We start from the raw sequence: 16,221 nt of genomic DNA, 5'->3' as shown, positions 1-16,221 counted from the left end.
AAAAAAATACTTTTGAGATAGTTTTACTACTAACTAGTACTAGTTACTGACTGGCCTAGTACTCACTATGCAGACCAGGTTAGTTTTGAATTCACAAAGATCTGCCTATCTCCCAAATGTTGGTATTAAAGGTGTGCACCACCACTCCCAGCAACATACATAACTTTTTAAATAATTATACTCTCCAAAATTTATGAGACTAACATTGATCTACGTTCTTGCAAAACTTTAAAATTTTGTGTTTATTTTATTTTATGAGTATGAGTGTTTTGCTTGCATGGATGTCTGTGTACCATGGGTGTGCCTGGTGCCTGTGGTGTTCATAACAGGATGTCAGATCCCTTGGAACTGGAGTTCGGCAGTTGTGAGCCACCACATGGGTGCTGGGAACCAAACCCTGTGTCTCTGGAAGAGCCGCTGATGCTCTTAACCCTGAGCCATGTAACCAGCCCCTCTTACAAAACTGTTTCAAGTCTCGCTTAGTAACAGGCTGCTGCAGTCAGCGTGATAGCACAAGGCTGTAACTCCGGGACGCTGAAGTCAGAACCATGAGGACCACAAAGACTGCCTGGACTGCAAAGCAAGATCCTCCCACCCCCTCTCTCTCTTTTAACTTTGAAAAGGTGAGCATGGTGGTTCACACCATAATCCCTGGAGGCTGAGGCAGAGACACGAACGACGCTAATAGGATTTGAATGATAATAAATCCTAAAGCCAAAATGCCCTAGCCCATTAAACAACGGGTAGAATGGTCCCCATGTCTAATAACAGCATTCTGAAGTTAAAGTAGGAGGGTTGATGCGAGTTCACAGCCACTCTGGTCGCCATAGTAAGTTCCAGGACAATCAATGAGGCATACACCGTGAAACGTCTGGGAGAAAGCAAACAGCAACTGGAGTCTTCTCTCTGCGTCCATCCGCAATTACACACAGTGTGTATCCATGACCCCACCAGAATTTAAAAGGCAACTGTGGCCATGAAAAATCTCGAGTACACCAGGAAACCCTAGACCACTCTCTGTGAATATGTAATTTATTTAATATGTTGTTTGTTTACTAAGAATTGTCACGTGCTGAAAAAAAAACACTTTGATTCCTTTTTTAAAAAGTATTTCTAAACCAGGCAAGATGCATGTTCGTAATTCCCCACTAGGGAAGCTAGTTGTTCTATTTCCAGGCCAGCATGGAGGGCCACAAAGGGAAACCTTGTCTCTTTAGGAAAAAAAAAAGAAAGGCAAAAATGTTTATACCGTGCTCGCTCTGTACAGCGCGTTCTTTAAAGAGCTCGTCTTTTGTTTGCTCACAATAGAGGGACCCCAGAGCTGACTTGTAAAATAAGACTTAAGGCTGGGGGTGCACACATCTGGGGAAGCAGTGATCGAGACCAGAGTAGGACCTCAACAGGTTCTGAGTCTCGGGCGGAATGTGTGGTCAAAGAGAGTCAGGACCTCCAGGGTCTGCAGGGTGGGCAGGGTGAGAGTCCCGCCAAACCAGGAACGTAATTTGATGAAGATTTCTGGATGGTGTAGAAAAATAGCGAGAAGGTTGAAATGGCTAAAAATATGCATGGAGACCAGAGAGGTGGTTCAGAAGTCAAGCACCCTCTCAGACTCCCGCCTCAAACTGATCCAGTGACGCAAAACGGTAGGGGGAAAAGCGTGCACTACCTGGTGGAAGCTTGGGCCTCGGCGCCCGCCGTAGAGGCGGTGATGCGGTTAGCGGGTTGCCCTGGAACCCGCAAGACGCCGCAGAACCTCCGCAGTGGACAGCGTCGGCGGGGAACCTCGGTCGCCATGTCTGTGCTGGACGTGTTGTGGGAGGACCGCGATGTGCGCTTCGACGTGTCCTCGCAGTGAGTGTCCGCCACGCGCTGGAACCCCGCTGGGACCTCGCCGTTGCGGTCCCCTGCGGCCCTCGGCCTTGCCTTGGCCCGCTGTTCATCCCGAGTGGGAGCCATCAAGGCTGTGACCCTCCGCGTCCGGCGGTGGAGGGGATGTAGGGCAGGGATTCCCGAAAGCGGGGTTCTAGGACAAAATCTGGAATAGCCTTGCCTCTGAACAACTTGTGTGACTGTGAAATGAGGGCGGTGGGAGTGAGAAGTCTCCAAAACTTCCGACCACACAAACCTTGTGTCCGGGCTGAGCTTTCATCTAAATCTTTTCGTGCCTGTTAAACAGAAGCCCTGTTCGTGGGGAGTATGCTTTAAAGAGAAGATTGTTAAAAACCTTCCTGCCCAGTGGGGAGGGGATGGGGGGCGCTGAGATAATAAATGTTTAAAAAAAACACGAAAGCTGACGTTCTCGGATCAATAGATACGTGGCGCCTCCGCAACTTCCTAATGGTGCTTTATCATGAACAGTACCTCCTTGAATGGAAAAATGAAATACTGGTACATTTCTCAGTTTTTGTGGCAATTGAATGCCTAACATGATATTAGTTCCTTTGTGAAGTCAAGGGAAGGGATATTTGTAAAATTACAACCCACAGTAACTCGTTACACACCTTTCGTGGCTTTTGTATAGTTCTGGGAGTGGGTGGGGGGTGTGTCTCTTAATCCAAACAAAACTCCATTTTTCATAAACATTTTCAGTTACCAGACAGTTATCACATGCTGGTTACTTTGCTGATAGAGACAAAAAAAAAAATAAGAGAGAGTACTAATCACACACCCTTCCTCCTTCTGGATGCAGAAGATGGGCTGCAGTGTAAAGACAAATGAGCGAAAGGAACCGTGGAGACAGCTCAGTAGGAGTCCTTTCTGTGTGTTCCGTGCTGGCGTGTTGGTCAGAAGTTAACTTGCAGTTCTCTCCTCCGTTAGGGTCCCAGGTCAGCGGTGTTGGTGGCAGTCACTTTTACCTGCTGAGCCATATCCCTTGCCCCTGAGGGTGCTTCTCATACAACTCCTTTTAAAAATCGTTCCTTCCATAACTGCCTGGTGTCCTTCCTCTACCTAGAAGCCTCTTGTTCTCTTTGTTGCCTGCCCCCCCATCCAGTCTCTCTTTGTCTCTCTCTCTGTCTCTCTCTCTGTCTCTCTCTCTGTCTCTCTCTCTCTCTCTGTCTCTCTGTCTCTCTCTCTCTCTCTGTCTCTCTGTCTCTCTCTCTCTCTCTGTCTCTCTGTCTCTCTCTCTCTCGTTTTTCAAGACAGGATTTCTCTGTGTAACAGTCCTGGCTGTCTGGAACTCACTCTGTATGAAGACCAGGCTGGCCTCAAACTCACAGAGATCCGCCTGCCTCTGCCTCCCGAGTGCTGGGATTAAAGGCGTGCGCCACCACCGCCCGGCTCTCTTACCTTTCTTGTGCCTCTTTTTCAGTCATGTACTCTTTGCTCTTTTCCTTTTACTTATCCAAGACTCTAGTTCTGGACCTAGCTGGTCAGTTGAGGTCTCACTGACTCCCGGTGTCAGAGGCCGTGGAGGTATACAGCACATAACAGCTGGCATTCAGGTATCCACCCGGCAGACTCTGATGGAGATAATCCTGTCTAGCAAGGCTTACAGAACCACTGACCCTGGAAGCCATTGCCTGTATCTGTAATTCCTCTCAGGCGCCACTTCATTTCTTCCCTAAGAACAGCTTTCGGTGTTTTCTCACTGCTTGTGTATTCATCTTGTGAAAACATTACCTCAACTGGGCACACACATATCTGTGAGCGGTCAGGAAGATGACTTTTCATTTATCTGTATAATTTTGATATATAGAAAATATACTAGGGCATGCTTTATAACTAGACCCATTGTCCCAGGAGGACTGTAGACACTTAGATGCCTGTTCCTTTGGCTCAGACTAACTGCGCACAATTAGCACATTTTTACCTCAGCACAAATTCAAACTAGACTAAAGGCTCTTTGTAAACAGATCATAAGTTTAAAACGTTACGGCTGTGCACAAGGTCAGACTCACAGATGTCTAACAAGGTTGCTCCACAAAGCGCCCTAAGGAAAGCACACCAGTTCTTCGCTTTCCAAGACTGCCGACAATAGACCTACGTCTCAAAGTTTGTCACTGGGCATTGTGCCCCACCCCTGGTCTTGTCACAGTCTTACTCCTTGGAGTAAGGAAACCTGGGAGCCTTGTATTGCCATGGTAAATGGCTTGACTCCTCATCGTTTACCCTACGAATGTGATTTTGACCAATGAGAGGTAACTCTTGTAATTTTTCTCATTGCTTCAAGGCCCAAGTGAGAGAGGGAGTTCCTAGGATAGAGAAGAAGCTAGAATTAGAATTAGGACATGAGAATTAGAATAGAAGCAGAAGAATAAAGAGATTTGTTTGGAACAGCACAGTGTGAGAGAATTCATTTGCCCTCAGATACAGAAAGTTTCTTTCATTTCCTGTAGCATCTCATATGGACCCTGAAGAGGCCCCTGGGGCTGGACCCCAGAGACCCCTGATACCCCAGGGTCTGGAAGTTATTTTCAACTGCATGAGCACTCAGTGTTGCATTTATTACACTATTGTCTGCCCTACGCCTCTCTTCCCTGAGTAGATTGGTAACAGAGGTGAAGTTCTAACCAGCACCGTTTTATGTTTATTTTAGACAGATGAAAACAAGACCCGGAGAAGTCCTTATTGACTGTTTAGATTCGATTGAAGACACAAAAGGAAATAATGGGGATAGAGGTGAGTAGATTTGAGTTTTATTTTTTTGGAGTTTAATTTATATGTGTTGATTCACATTAGCTGGAGAAAAAGCATCATATGTAAATGTAACTGGGAGAAGAAAACAGTGAAGTCCACAGATTTTCTCCAGCAGAGGAAAAGGTAGGTATTAATCCTACAGATAGGAAACACCGATTCTCCCTCAGCTTAGCCCGTCATTAATGACATGAGATTTGTTAGTATAATGGTTAAAGCTCCAGGAACCTTGTTTGTAAGCACTATAGACTAGTTAGTTCCTGCCCTTGGATCTACCTCCTGCTAAAAGAATGCAGAGTGATGACCATTAAATATTCTTGGCTGTAGTATCTGTAGCCACACTTCACCTTAATCCTGAAGTACTGCACAGCCCCCTCAGATTGAATAAGTCGACACATACAAAGAGAACGTTAGTGCTACACTGAGAAGTCTGTCTGTCAAGTAGAAAGTCCTGTGGGAATTTCCCCCGCTTAGGGCCACTGAGAAACAGCTGTAGCTGGACTCTAACATCCTTCCCAAATCAAACTGCCTGAAGCTAAAAACAAAACAGTGGTCAGTGTGCAACCAACTGGACCTAAAAGCTCGTTACTGTTCTATAGGCTAAGCATTCAAACACATGAATCTAAGAGGTCCATACCTATTTCAACCACAACATCCTCTTTCCTTCCTTCCTTCCTTCCTTCCTTCCTTCCTTCCTTCCTTCCTTCCTTCCTTCCTTGTTTTTGATTCTTCTGAGAAAGGTCTCTCTCTATAGCCCTGGCTGTCCTGGGACTCTTGTTGTAGGCCAGGCTAACCTCAAACTCAGGGATATACCTGCTTCTCAAGTACTGAAGTATTAAGTATAAAGTACTAGAGTATCAAGTATCAAGTACTAAAGTATTGAGTACTAGTATTAAAGGTGTGCCGCACCATGCCAGGCCTTCTCTCTCCCTTTGATACAGTGTCTCACTATGTAGCCATGTCTGATGGTGGCCTGGAACTCATAAAGATCTACCTGTCTTGGTCTCAGCCTCCTCAGTGCTGGATTAAATAGAGGCATGCGCCACTATGCCAACTCTTCTTAAAATTTATTTTAAGCCTAAACTCCAACTCAGTTTTTTTAAATAATACATGTAATTTAAAATGTTTTATTTATTCATTTTAATAATTTGTTTAACTTTATTTTATGTGGATTGGTGTGAAGGCATCAGATCCCCAGAAACTGGAGTTACAGACAGTTGTTAGCTGTCATGTGGGTGCTGGGAATTGAACCCGGGTCCTCTGGAAGAACAGCCAGTGCTCTTAACCGCTGAGCCATCTTTCCAGCCCCCCCCCCCAACTCAGTTTTATTACTAGTAGGATTAACTCTGAACTTCTTGGTCTAGCACCAAAGAACTTCTACTTTTTCTGCAGTCAACCTTTCTTGCCTGTACCACTAGCAGGATTGGCTATATAAGTGCATGGTTCATTTGAATGAGCGCTGTTGGGATGGAGCAATGGCACAGCACTTAAGAGTGCTTCCTATGCACTGGGGCAGGCTGGCATAGGAGCATCAGTGGGGCTGGGAGAATGGTAGAGGAGGCCACCTGATGCTCCCCCATGATCTCTGCAAATGTGTGCATCCACAAACACAAAAACACAGGCACACAAATTGAGAATGCTAAGAGCCGCTCAGATGGCACTTGTGTATCGCATTTCTCGTTTCTGTGGCAATGCACGGGACAAAAGGAACTTAGGGAAGGGTTTATTCTATCTCTCAGTTCCAGGTTAGAGTTCATCGTAACAGGCAAGTCATGGCAGCAGGTGCTACCTTGCCCAACCTATTCTTTTTTTTTTTTTTAAATCATCTAAACCAGACTGATCTCAGACTTGGTATGCAGCTAGTATTGACCTTCAACTTCCTTGAGCACTTGGGTCACAGCATGCAGCAGCACCATGCTCAGTTTGAGTATCTGGATCACAGGATGCAGCTAAAATAAGTATTGGACATCGACCCACACACAGGCTGTTGAGCCACAGTTCCCATTCCCATCTCACTCTGTGCTTTGAAAAGGACCTTCAGCTAATCTCTTCTTTCTTGCTTTGCCTTTAGGTAGACTCTTAGTAACAAACTTAAGAATCATCTGGCATTCCTTGGCATTACCCAGAGTCAATCTTTGTAAGTATTCTTCTTAAATAAGATGTTAAAGGAAAACAAATTACTTTTTCAGGAGTGCTGGATGGTGGATTTTGTATTTAAAACAGACAAAAACACAAAAATCCAAAGTGCCAAGGACAAAGCTCAGTGGTAAGCTTCATTTTTGCCAAGAGCTCTCTGTCCACTGAGCTACATCCCTAACCTCAATTTGAACTTCTCTCATAAAACTTTAAAAGTTGTACTTTTGCTCATGTTTAATTTTCAAAGCTTTAAAGTTTTAGGTTTAAATTTTTTTACTATATTATGTTTGTCCGTTTATGATTTCATACTCCTTATATTCTTTGTCTTTTTTTCAATTGTAGCTATTGGTTACAACTGCATATTGAATATTACAACAAGAACTACTAACTCCGTAAGTCTGAAAAGTCCTAGTGAAGTAGATGTATGGTGGAAAACATTAGATATTTAAAGTTAAGGCTTGCTTCCACCTTAAATGGAAACTTGTGCTTTAACTCTGAACTTCATAATAAATTTGTCCTTACAGAAACTACGAGGCCAAACTGAAGCTCTTTATATGCTGACAAAATGTAACGCCACCCGATTTGAGTTTATTTTCACAAATCTGGTTCCTGGAAGCCCTAGACTTTTTACTTCTGTGATCGCTGTGCACAGGTACAGAAGCCCCTCACAGATTTTTGAATATGTCAAATTATTTTGATGTATTGCTATAAAGGATGAAATTTAGATGTACAACAATATCTTCTAGTTGCAAATATCCCAGGTATTTAGAATAATACACTTCATTATCTTATATCTCAGGTATTTAGATAATATACTTCATTATCATATATCCCAGGTATTTAGAATAATTCACTTCATTATCATATATCCCAGGTATTTAGAATAGTATACTTCATTATCATATATCCCAGGTATTTAGAATAGTATACTTCATTATCATATATACCAGGTATTTAGAATAGTATACTTCATTATCATATATCCCAGGTATTTAGAATAATTCACTTCATTATCATATATCGAGCACCTTGAAAGAATAAAGTGTGCAAGGTCCCAGGGGTAGTGGTGCACACTTGTAATCCCAGCACTCTAGAGGGTAAAGCAGGAGGATTGGGGGTCTGAGCCATCCTGGACTATGTATTGCTACTCTTTGTAAAATGGAAGACTATTGGAAAGATTTTACTAAATTATTGGCCAAGATAAAAAATTTTATGTAATGAGTTTAAAAGATTTTCAGAAATACAAATAGACATTCAGGTGTTTTCCCTAAGCAATTTTTCTTTATAATTCTTTGGATTATTAGTTATGCTTCTCTGACCATCTATGTACCAGTGTTTGTCTTGGGATATGTGAGGGACAGCTCGATGGCTGAGCCCCTGCCTAGCATAGTCAAGGTCTTGGGTGCCATCCCAGCACTATAGCAACAACATATAGTTTTCAATTTTTATACTCAAACACTTAAATCATAGCTCTTTGTTTGACTTAATAAGTACTGTGATCAAGACTAGACTACATAGTAAGTTCAAAGCCGACATCTAATTTTTAAGAATACGATAAAATGAAAAGCTTGAAGTGGTTTATGAGGGGATCATAGGAGCTGCTTTCTATTAATAATATAAAAATATTGTGTTCTGGGTCCGCAAGATGGCTCAGCAGGTAAACGTGCTTTCTGCCAAGCCTGATGACCCAAGTTCTGTGTCCAGAACCGACATGGCAAGAGAAAACCGACTGCCACAAGTTGTTTCTGGTCTCTACACATGTACTGTGGTATGCACACGCACACACACACACACACACACACACACACAAATGTGAAAAATAAAACAAAAACACTTTGTTGCTTTCTAAATGAATAGTGTAAGCAGTTCCATTCTTCAACTGGTTATATCTTGATGATAATGAACCAAAGGAAATTAAGATTTATAGACAGGATGCTCAAACTCTACTGCTTAACAACGGAACAGAATCCTAACTAAAGGAAAATCAGATTTTGGTTTTTTTTTTTCTCCCTCTACCTCCCCGCCCTAGATATTCTTTAGCATTGACATAGTTTTGTCTGCATGGATAGATACAAGCATATTATTTTCAGGTCGTAGTGAAAATGCTAACTGGACCTTTGCCTGCGTCCAGAGAGTACTGATAACTTTGACTTACACTGGGAAATGAAGGACTGGGCACTGCAGTAAGTGTGTCAGCATCCTGCCACCGGGATGGGAAGCTAGAATTACTCATCCTCACTGAAAGGGAAACTATTGTTTTGTTCTTTGGGTTTTTTTTTTTTTAAATGGTCTCTATAGCCCAGGCTGGGCTAGAACTCAGTAGGTTGTCCAGGATGCCCTCAAACTGTCAACAAACAGTTCTCCTGCCTCAGCCTCCCAGGTGATGAGCTAACAGGCTTGTGCTACAACGGCCAGATGGAGATGGTTTGAATTCAGCATAATGACTGAGTGAAATCTTCGAGCGTTAACCGCGATGTCTCTAGTAGACGAGTAAACGTATCCTCACAGCACTGCAGTTTCTGCTTGGAGTCACGGGTCTTTGCTTTCACCTTTTCTGTAGAGCATATGAGACATCTAAGATGTACCGTGACTTTAAACTGAGAAGTGCAGTCATTCAAAACAAGCAGCTGAGGTTGTTACCACAAGAGCACGTGTACGATAAGATCAACGGCGTTTGGAATTTATCCAGCGACCAGGTACTGCGTAAAGGGATGACTTCTGGGCTGTCTCAGCAGCCACTTCCCACTCATGGTTGGGTGTGATAAAGTCAGCATTAGAGATGTGGATGAACTACAGCTGTAAGTGATACTCTAACTTCCGAGGTCTTGTGCCCTTTACATCAGCTTCTGTTCTGCAGAGAACCAACAAGGGCAGTGGGCCTCAGACACGATCACACTTGTCACTATGACACACTGGCAGGGGCGAGCCCTGGTGTGGACAGACAGAAGTACCCCTGGCACTCACCATGTAATGCAGACTGGCCAAGAATTTATGGAGAACCCGCCTAGTTCTGTTCTCTGAGTCTCAGGGTTTATAAGCATACACCAGTTCCACCGAGACCTTATTTATTTATTTGTTTGTTTATTTATATATTTACTTATTTATTGGTTTTTTTCTAGACAGGGTTTCTCTGTAGTTTTGTAGCCTGTCCTGGAACTAGCTCTGTAGACCAGGCTGGCCTTGAACTCACAGAGATCCTTCTGTCTCTGCCTCCTGAGTGCTGAGAATAAAGGTGTGTGCCAAGTCACCGCCTGGCTCCACAGAGACCTTTTATCCTGTGTTTGTGCTTAGCTTTGAGACAGGGTCTTATTATATAACCCAATCTGCCCTAGAACTCGGCTTCTTCAGCTGAGTACTGGGCTTCAGACCCACTACCTCACAGCCACTAGCTCCAGGGAGATCGGTGCCTCTGGCCCCCATGGACACTAACGCTCACATGTGCATATCCAAGCACATGCATGCGCACACGTGCGCGCACACACATGCACACAATTATATAGGTTGGTGCCACAGCCTACCTCCAACACTCAAGAGGCAGAGGCAGGCAGTTAGTTCTCCATCGATTTAAAACCAGCCTTGTCTACATAGTGAATTCCAGACCAGCCAGAGCTACAAAGTGAGACCCTGCCTCAATATAAACATATAATTAAAAAAATATTTTTCATTGTTTCTGTTGGTGGTGGTGTTTTGTTTTATTTTATGTGTATAGGTATCTTGCCTGTATACCTGTGGACCATATGTGTGCCTTATGCCTATAGAGGCTGGAAGATAGAGGTCATTGGCTGCCTTGGAACTGTATTACAGATGGTTTGAGCTGCCTTGTGGATCCTGGGGATTGAACCTGGCTCCACTGAAAGAGCAACTAGTGCTCTTAACTACTAAGCCATCTCTCTAGCCCCAAGTTTTGTTTATGGAGACAAAGTCTCACTGTGTAGCCCACATTGGCCCTGGACTCATGGTCTTCCTTCCTTAGCCTCCCGAGTCCTGAGACTATGGGGTGAATTACCACATCTGGCTGTAGTTTTGATATAGTCCGTATTAAAGAGTCACCATATATCCTGATAGGTCAATGGGGGTTATACCGTAGCTTTATTTTCAGTTGACATAACTTCTTTGTTCAGGCATAGCTCAAATTTGAGTAAGTATAGAAAGATGTAATTTTTAAAAAATGCTGTGTGTCAGGTACTATATTAAAGGCCTTTTCATTGAGGGGTTACTTTTTTGTTTACTTGTTTAACTGATATTTTTCAAGACAGAGTTTCTCTGTGTAGCCCTGGCTGTCCTGGAACTTACTCTGTAGACCAGGCTAGCCTCAGACTCCCAAAGATAGATGCCTACCACTGCCTCCTGAGTGCTGGGATTACCATCTGGCTAAGGTGCGTTAAAAAAAAACATGGGTTATTTATTCAAATTCCCAATCTACAGTTGACAAATATATACCAAATAGAATTTTTTTTTTTTTTTGGTCATTGGAATGGCTCAGGCTATCAAGCGTACAGCCTTGATAGCCTGAGTTTGATTCCCGGATCCTATAAGGTGGCAGAAAAACCTTACTCCAGAGAGTTGTCCTGTGAACTCCACACATATGCACACACACAATCAATTTTTAAAAATTTAAAAAGAACTTTGTTCTCAGACAGATATACTAACTCTGATGTTTTAACTGTATTGGTGTCCTATTGCTTAATGATACCAGGGTCCAGGCACTCAATCATCTAACTGTGCCAGCCTGGAAATAGTAGAGTCACTATATAGTATATAGTCCATAATACTAACTTCTTTATTAATCTACTGCTGGGATAATCAGAATTATTCCGGGTCTTAGAAAACAGACTGGGAATACAGTCAATCATTGATGTACCTCTCTCTCTTCTGCAGGGAAATTTAGGAACGTTTTTTATTACCAATGTGAGGATTGTGTGGCATGCAAACATGAACGACAGTTTTAATGTCAGCATACCATATCTGCAAATTGTAAGTTCATGCATTTAGGGTATTCGTATAGTTAATAATTGGATGTTTGGGGTTGTATGAGTTCTGGGTTTTTTTTTTCCTTTTTAGCATGCTTTTGGGGCCAGTAAGACGGCACAGGTTAAGGTGCTTGCCACCAAACCTGAATTCAGTCCCGATGATCCACATGGCGGAAGGACAGCCAACTCTATGGGTTGTTCTCTGACCTCCGTACTCTACACACTTTGGCATACACACGTGTCCCTCCCCCAGATAAATCAAAAGTAAATAAATATAATTTTAAAGTATAGTCAAAAATAAGTAAATAAAAGCAAGTTTTCAAAATGTTGCCTTAACATTTTAACAGAAAAGGCTTTAGGTATTTATAAATCAGGCAGAGTAGATACTTTTAGTTCCAACACTAGAGCAACAAAGGTAGAAGGATTTCCCCAAGTTCAGGCCTAGTATACCTAGCAAGTTCCAGACCAACCAAGGTGTCATAGTGAGACCAAGTTTCAAAAACGGAAAAGGAAGGAAAAGGACTGAAGGACTCGGGGTGTAACTCCCTGATAGTGCCTCTCTAGTGTGTTCAAAACCCTGGGTTCAATCCCCAACGCTAAAAGAAAAAAAAAAAAAACTGTAGGCAGACTTTTCTGTCCCACCAGTTCCAGATAACCACTCAGAGACTTATTAATTATAAACACTCAGCTGATAGCTTAGGTTTGTCTCCAGCCTGCTCTTACAAACTTAAATTAACCCATCATCTCATTTTCTACACATCCTGCCCCTCTGCATCTAGCTCGAAACTCCTCAGACTCTTCCCTTCTTCTTCCCAGCGTTCTCTTTGCCCCCCAAATCCTGCCTAGCTGTCAGGCAGTCAGTTTTTAATTAACAATGAGAGCAACACATTTCACAGTGTACAGAAGGATTGATTATTCCACGGCAAGCGGCTTTCCAAGAGGCGGGAGCAACTACTCAGTGATTAAGAGTGTTTGCTGCTCTCTCTGAGGACCCCAGTTCAATTCCTAGTCCTAATAGCTTTAGCTCACAGTCGCCTGTTACTCCAGCTCCAGGGGATCCGACACCCTCCAAAGGCACACACACATAGTCCTCCTTGGCCTGTGCTTCAGCCCTGCCTCCAGCTCCTGCCCTGACTTCCCTTCGTGATGGACTACCATTAGGATGCAGGAACTGAAATAACCCCTTTCCTCCCAAGGTTGCTTTTGGTCATGGTGTTTATCACAGCAGAAGCCCTCATTAAAACAGTTTCACTTTGTGCTCTGTGATCAACAGTCAAGACCGTGAGCCAGCGCACAGCCCTGCTGTTGAGAGCAGAGGAAGCAGCACATTAAATGGGCAGTCAGAGTTTGATAGGAAGGAAATCTAAAGAAACACGATCATCTGTTTTGTTTGTGGTACTGGAGATCAAACCCAGGGCCTTGTACAAAGTAGACAAGTAGTCTACCACTGAGCTACGTTTCCAGACAGAAATGGTCAGTTGTCAAGGCTGAGTGTCAACGCACGTGTGCTTGATAAATTGATATCTGTATTGTTTATTGCTTGGTTTTGTTTAGTTTGGGATTTTTCTGAGGCAGAGATTCTATAGTCCTGACTGATGGAACTCACTATGCCATCCAGCAAGGGCCTCAAATTCACAGCAATCCTCATGCTACACCCACCCAAGTGTCCACCCAAGTGTTGGGGTTACAGAGGTACGCCCCCATCATTGTTTGCTGCTGCTCTGTGCTCCTTTATGTGGCTGCGGCTTACCTAGCCTGACCCCTGTTGTGCTGAATATTTACTGAGTAGTAAAAAAGCCTTGCGCTTTCTGGTCTTCAGGTGGAATTTTGTTGTTGTTGTTTAAGAATAGAGTTGCCAAATGCGACTTCTGGAATGAATTCCGCCTGACCCAAACAGCTTGCAGTACGATCCATCACAGCTTGTCACTTAGGAGTCATACCCCAGCTTCAGCTCCAGCCTCAGCCACGGCTCCACAGCCCCAGCACTGTGTGTGTGTGTGTGTGTCTGTGTGTCTGTGTGTCTGTGTGTGTGATTGTGTCTGTGCATGTGTGCACACCCTGTCTGACCAGCCTGTGTCACCTGTTTAGATAGATAGGTCAAGATTAACGTTGTCTTAGTTTTCTGTCGCTGTGATGAAACATGACCAAAAGCAACTTGGAGAGTAAAGGGTTTGTGTCCACATCACTTCATTTGCTCCCAGAGAAAACACTCCATTATGCTTTGAGCACTTAGTGGCTTTTCTAGCCCAAAGTCCAAATGCCACCACAGTCCTCCCAAAGGCACATGGTCAGATCTATCACAGCAGTACCCCATGGGCTGGCACAAATTCCAAGTTAGGGATTCTGTTGCTGTTAAAACACCCTGACCAGAGCCGGGCGGTGGTGGCGCACGCCTTTAATCCCAGCACTTGGGAGGCAGAGGCAGGCGGATCTCTGGGAGTTCGAGGCCAGCCTGGTCTACAAGAGCTAGTTCCAGGACAGGAACCAAAAGCTACGGAGAAATCCTGTCTCGAAAAAAATCTTAAAAAAAAAAACACCCTGACCAAAATCAACTTCGGGAGTAAGGGGTTTGTTTTAGCTTATGGTTCTACAGCACAGTCCATCCCTGAGGGAAGTGAGGGCAGGAACTCAAACAAGACAGGAACCTGGAGGCAGGAACTGATACAAAGGCCATGGGGGATGCAGCTTACTGGCTAGAACCCTCATAGCTTGCTCAGCCTGGTTTCTTGTAGACTCCATTACTGCCTACCCTGGTAGCACCATCCACAATGAGCAGGGCCCTCTCATACCAATTATGAATTATGGGAATGCCATACAGGCTTGCCAGTAGGCCGGCCTGATCTCTCAGTTCAGGTGGTCTCTTACCAGATGACCCAAACTTTTGTTGGTTTGACAAAAAACTAACCAGAGCCAGGTGGTGGTGGCGCATGCCTTTAATCCCAGCACCCGGGAGGCAGGCAGACACAGGTGGATCTCTGTGAGTTTGAGGTCAGCCTGGTCTACAAAGTTAGTTCCAGGACAGGCCCCAATGCTACAGAAAAACCCTGTCTTGAAAAAAAAATAAAAAACTAACCAGAGCAAGGTGTGAGAAACAGAATGGTACATATAACTTTAATCTTGTTTTAGGAGCCAAGAAAGTCACTGGCTCCTAATAACTGAAAATTGCTGGCCTTTTGTGTAAAATATTCAGACAACCCTTTGACTATAGCAGTCAGGAATGTTGGAATCGGGTGGCTCTCCATGGTTGTCTTCTGTATATGGTTTTGTCGACTGGCCATCTGTCTTCAGTAGGAGTCTTGTCATTTTCTGACCCCGTGGAAAGAGGGTAGAGGGGCGTCTGCCTTTTAGATGATACTACTTGGCAAAAGTAGATGTGCTAGCTCACACTAAGGTAAGTTAAGGTAGGAGGATTTCCCATAGTTCCAGGCCAGCCTGAGGTATGAGACCCTTTTCAGAAGCCAGGGCTACAGCACAATACATAAAATAGATGTGTATTAAAGACTCACTGCTACTAGATAATAAAAATGTGTGTCTTTTCTTTTTCATTTCATATAGCGTTCAATAAAGATTAGAGATTCAAAATTTGGTTTGGCTCTTGTCATAGAAAGCTCTCAGCAGGTAAGATATTTTACATTTTTATTAAACTGATACATTTTTAACTGTGTGGCTAGGTTTTTAGTTGTTATTCTATAGTAACCAGTTTACTTGCAAGAATATCAGCTATAACATGGAGATCTATGAAGTGTTTGAAATCTTATAGTAATTGTCTCCATCGAGACAATTACTTCCTGTGTGTTTGCGACCACAACCTCAGGGACCTCAGCCTCAGCCTCCTAAGTGCTAGGATTTTAGGTGTGGTCCCTGTTTTACTCTCTGCCAGTTTGCTCTTTAGATGGATATAATCATTATAATCATTACATTGATGAAATTATGAGGGAAATCACTGTGCTTGGTCAACATATTTCACACATTCTCTCAATCTACTAGCTCCATGAAATGGCTCTTTTCCCTTCTTACCGTCCAGGATCCTGAGGCTCGCAGGGGTTAAGCACCTTCTCCAGAATCTTGAAGCTGGTAGGTATGGAGCTATATTTCCATCCTGGGTTTGTTTGATCCACACTTGCTTTGAGAAACAGGGACACGGAGAGAAGCTGAGATTTTATATTCTCACAGACTGGACAGTATCTGACTATGAACTGCTGTCTACCCATTATGTGGTGTTTTTGCAAAAGCACATTTGAAACTTTTAAAATACTTTACTTATGGTCTTGAACTCTGTGTAGATGAGGCTGATCTTGAGCTTGTGATTCTCCTCCCTCTGCCTCCTGAGTCTGAGATAACAGGGCATGTGCAACCACGCCCCCAAATCCATTGTTTAAGTGAGCTATTAGAGTGTCGCGCGTCCACCGTCGACCAGCAAGGAAAAATGCAACACCCGGAGCTCTTCTTGCAGCAGTTTTCAGGACTTTATTCACAGCAA

General features: G+C 43.6%; 1 protein-coding gene across 1 annotated transcript; it reads left to right on the top strand.

The window, feature by feature from the left end:
• Nucleotides 1–1,385: 1,385 nt before the first annotated feature.
• Nucleotides 1,386–15,404, top strand: Bbs5 (Bardet-Biedl syndrome 5). The gene is made up of 8 exons (XM_050123103.1): nt 1,386–1,851; nt 4,538–4,620; nt 6,707–6,772; nt 7,114–7,163; nt 7,296–7,423; nt 9,332–9,467; nt 11,650–11,745; nt 15,297–15,404. The coding sequence occupies exons 1-8, from the start codon at nt 1,550–1,552 to the stop codon at nt 15,387–15,389; spliced, it is 954 nt and encodes a 317-aa protein (XP_049979060.1). The 5' UTR covers nt 1,386–1,549; the 3' UTR covers nt 15,390–15,404.
• The last annotated feature ends 817 nt before the right edge of the window (nt 15,405–16,221 follow it).

The sequence above is a fragment of the Alexandromys fortis genome, unplaced genomic scaffold, assembly GCF_014885135.2.
Source record: "Alexandromys fortis isolate MF-2015 unplaced genomic scaffold, M_Fortis_MF-2015_v1.1 scaffold_8_9099976_23576923, whole genome shotgun sequence".
In the NCBI taxonomy this organism is placed as follows: Eukaryota; Metazoa; Chordata; class Mammalia; order Rodentia; family Cricetidae; genus Alexandromys; species Alexandromys fortis.
The sequence above is the reverse complement of the archived record's forward strand: the minus strand, read 5'-3'. Positions and strand labels throughout refer to the sequence as shown.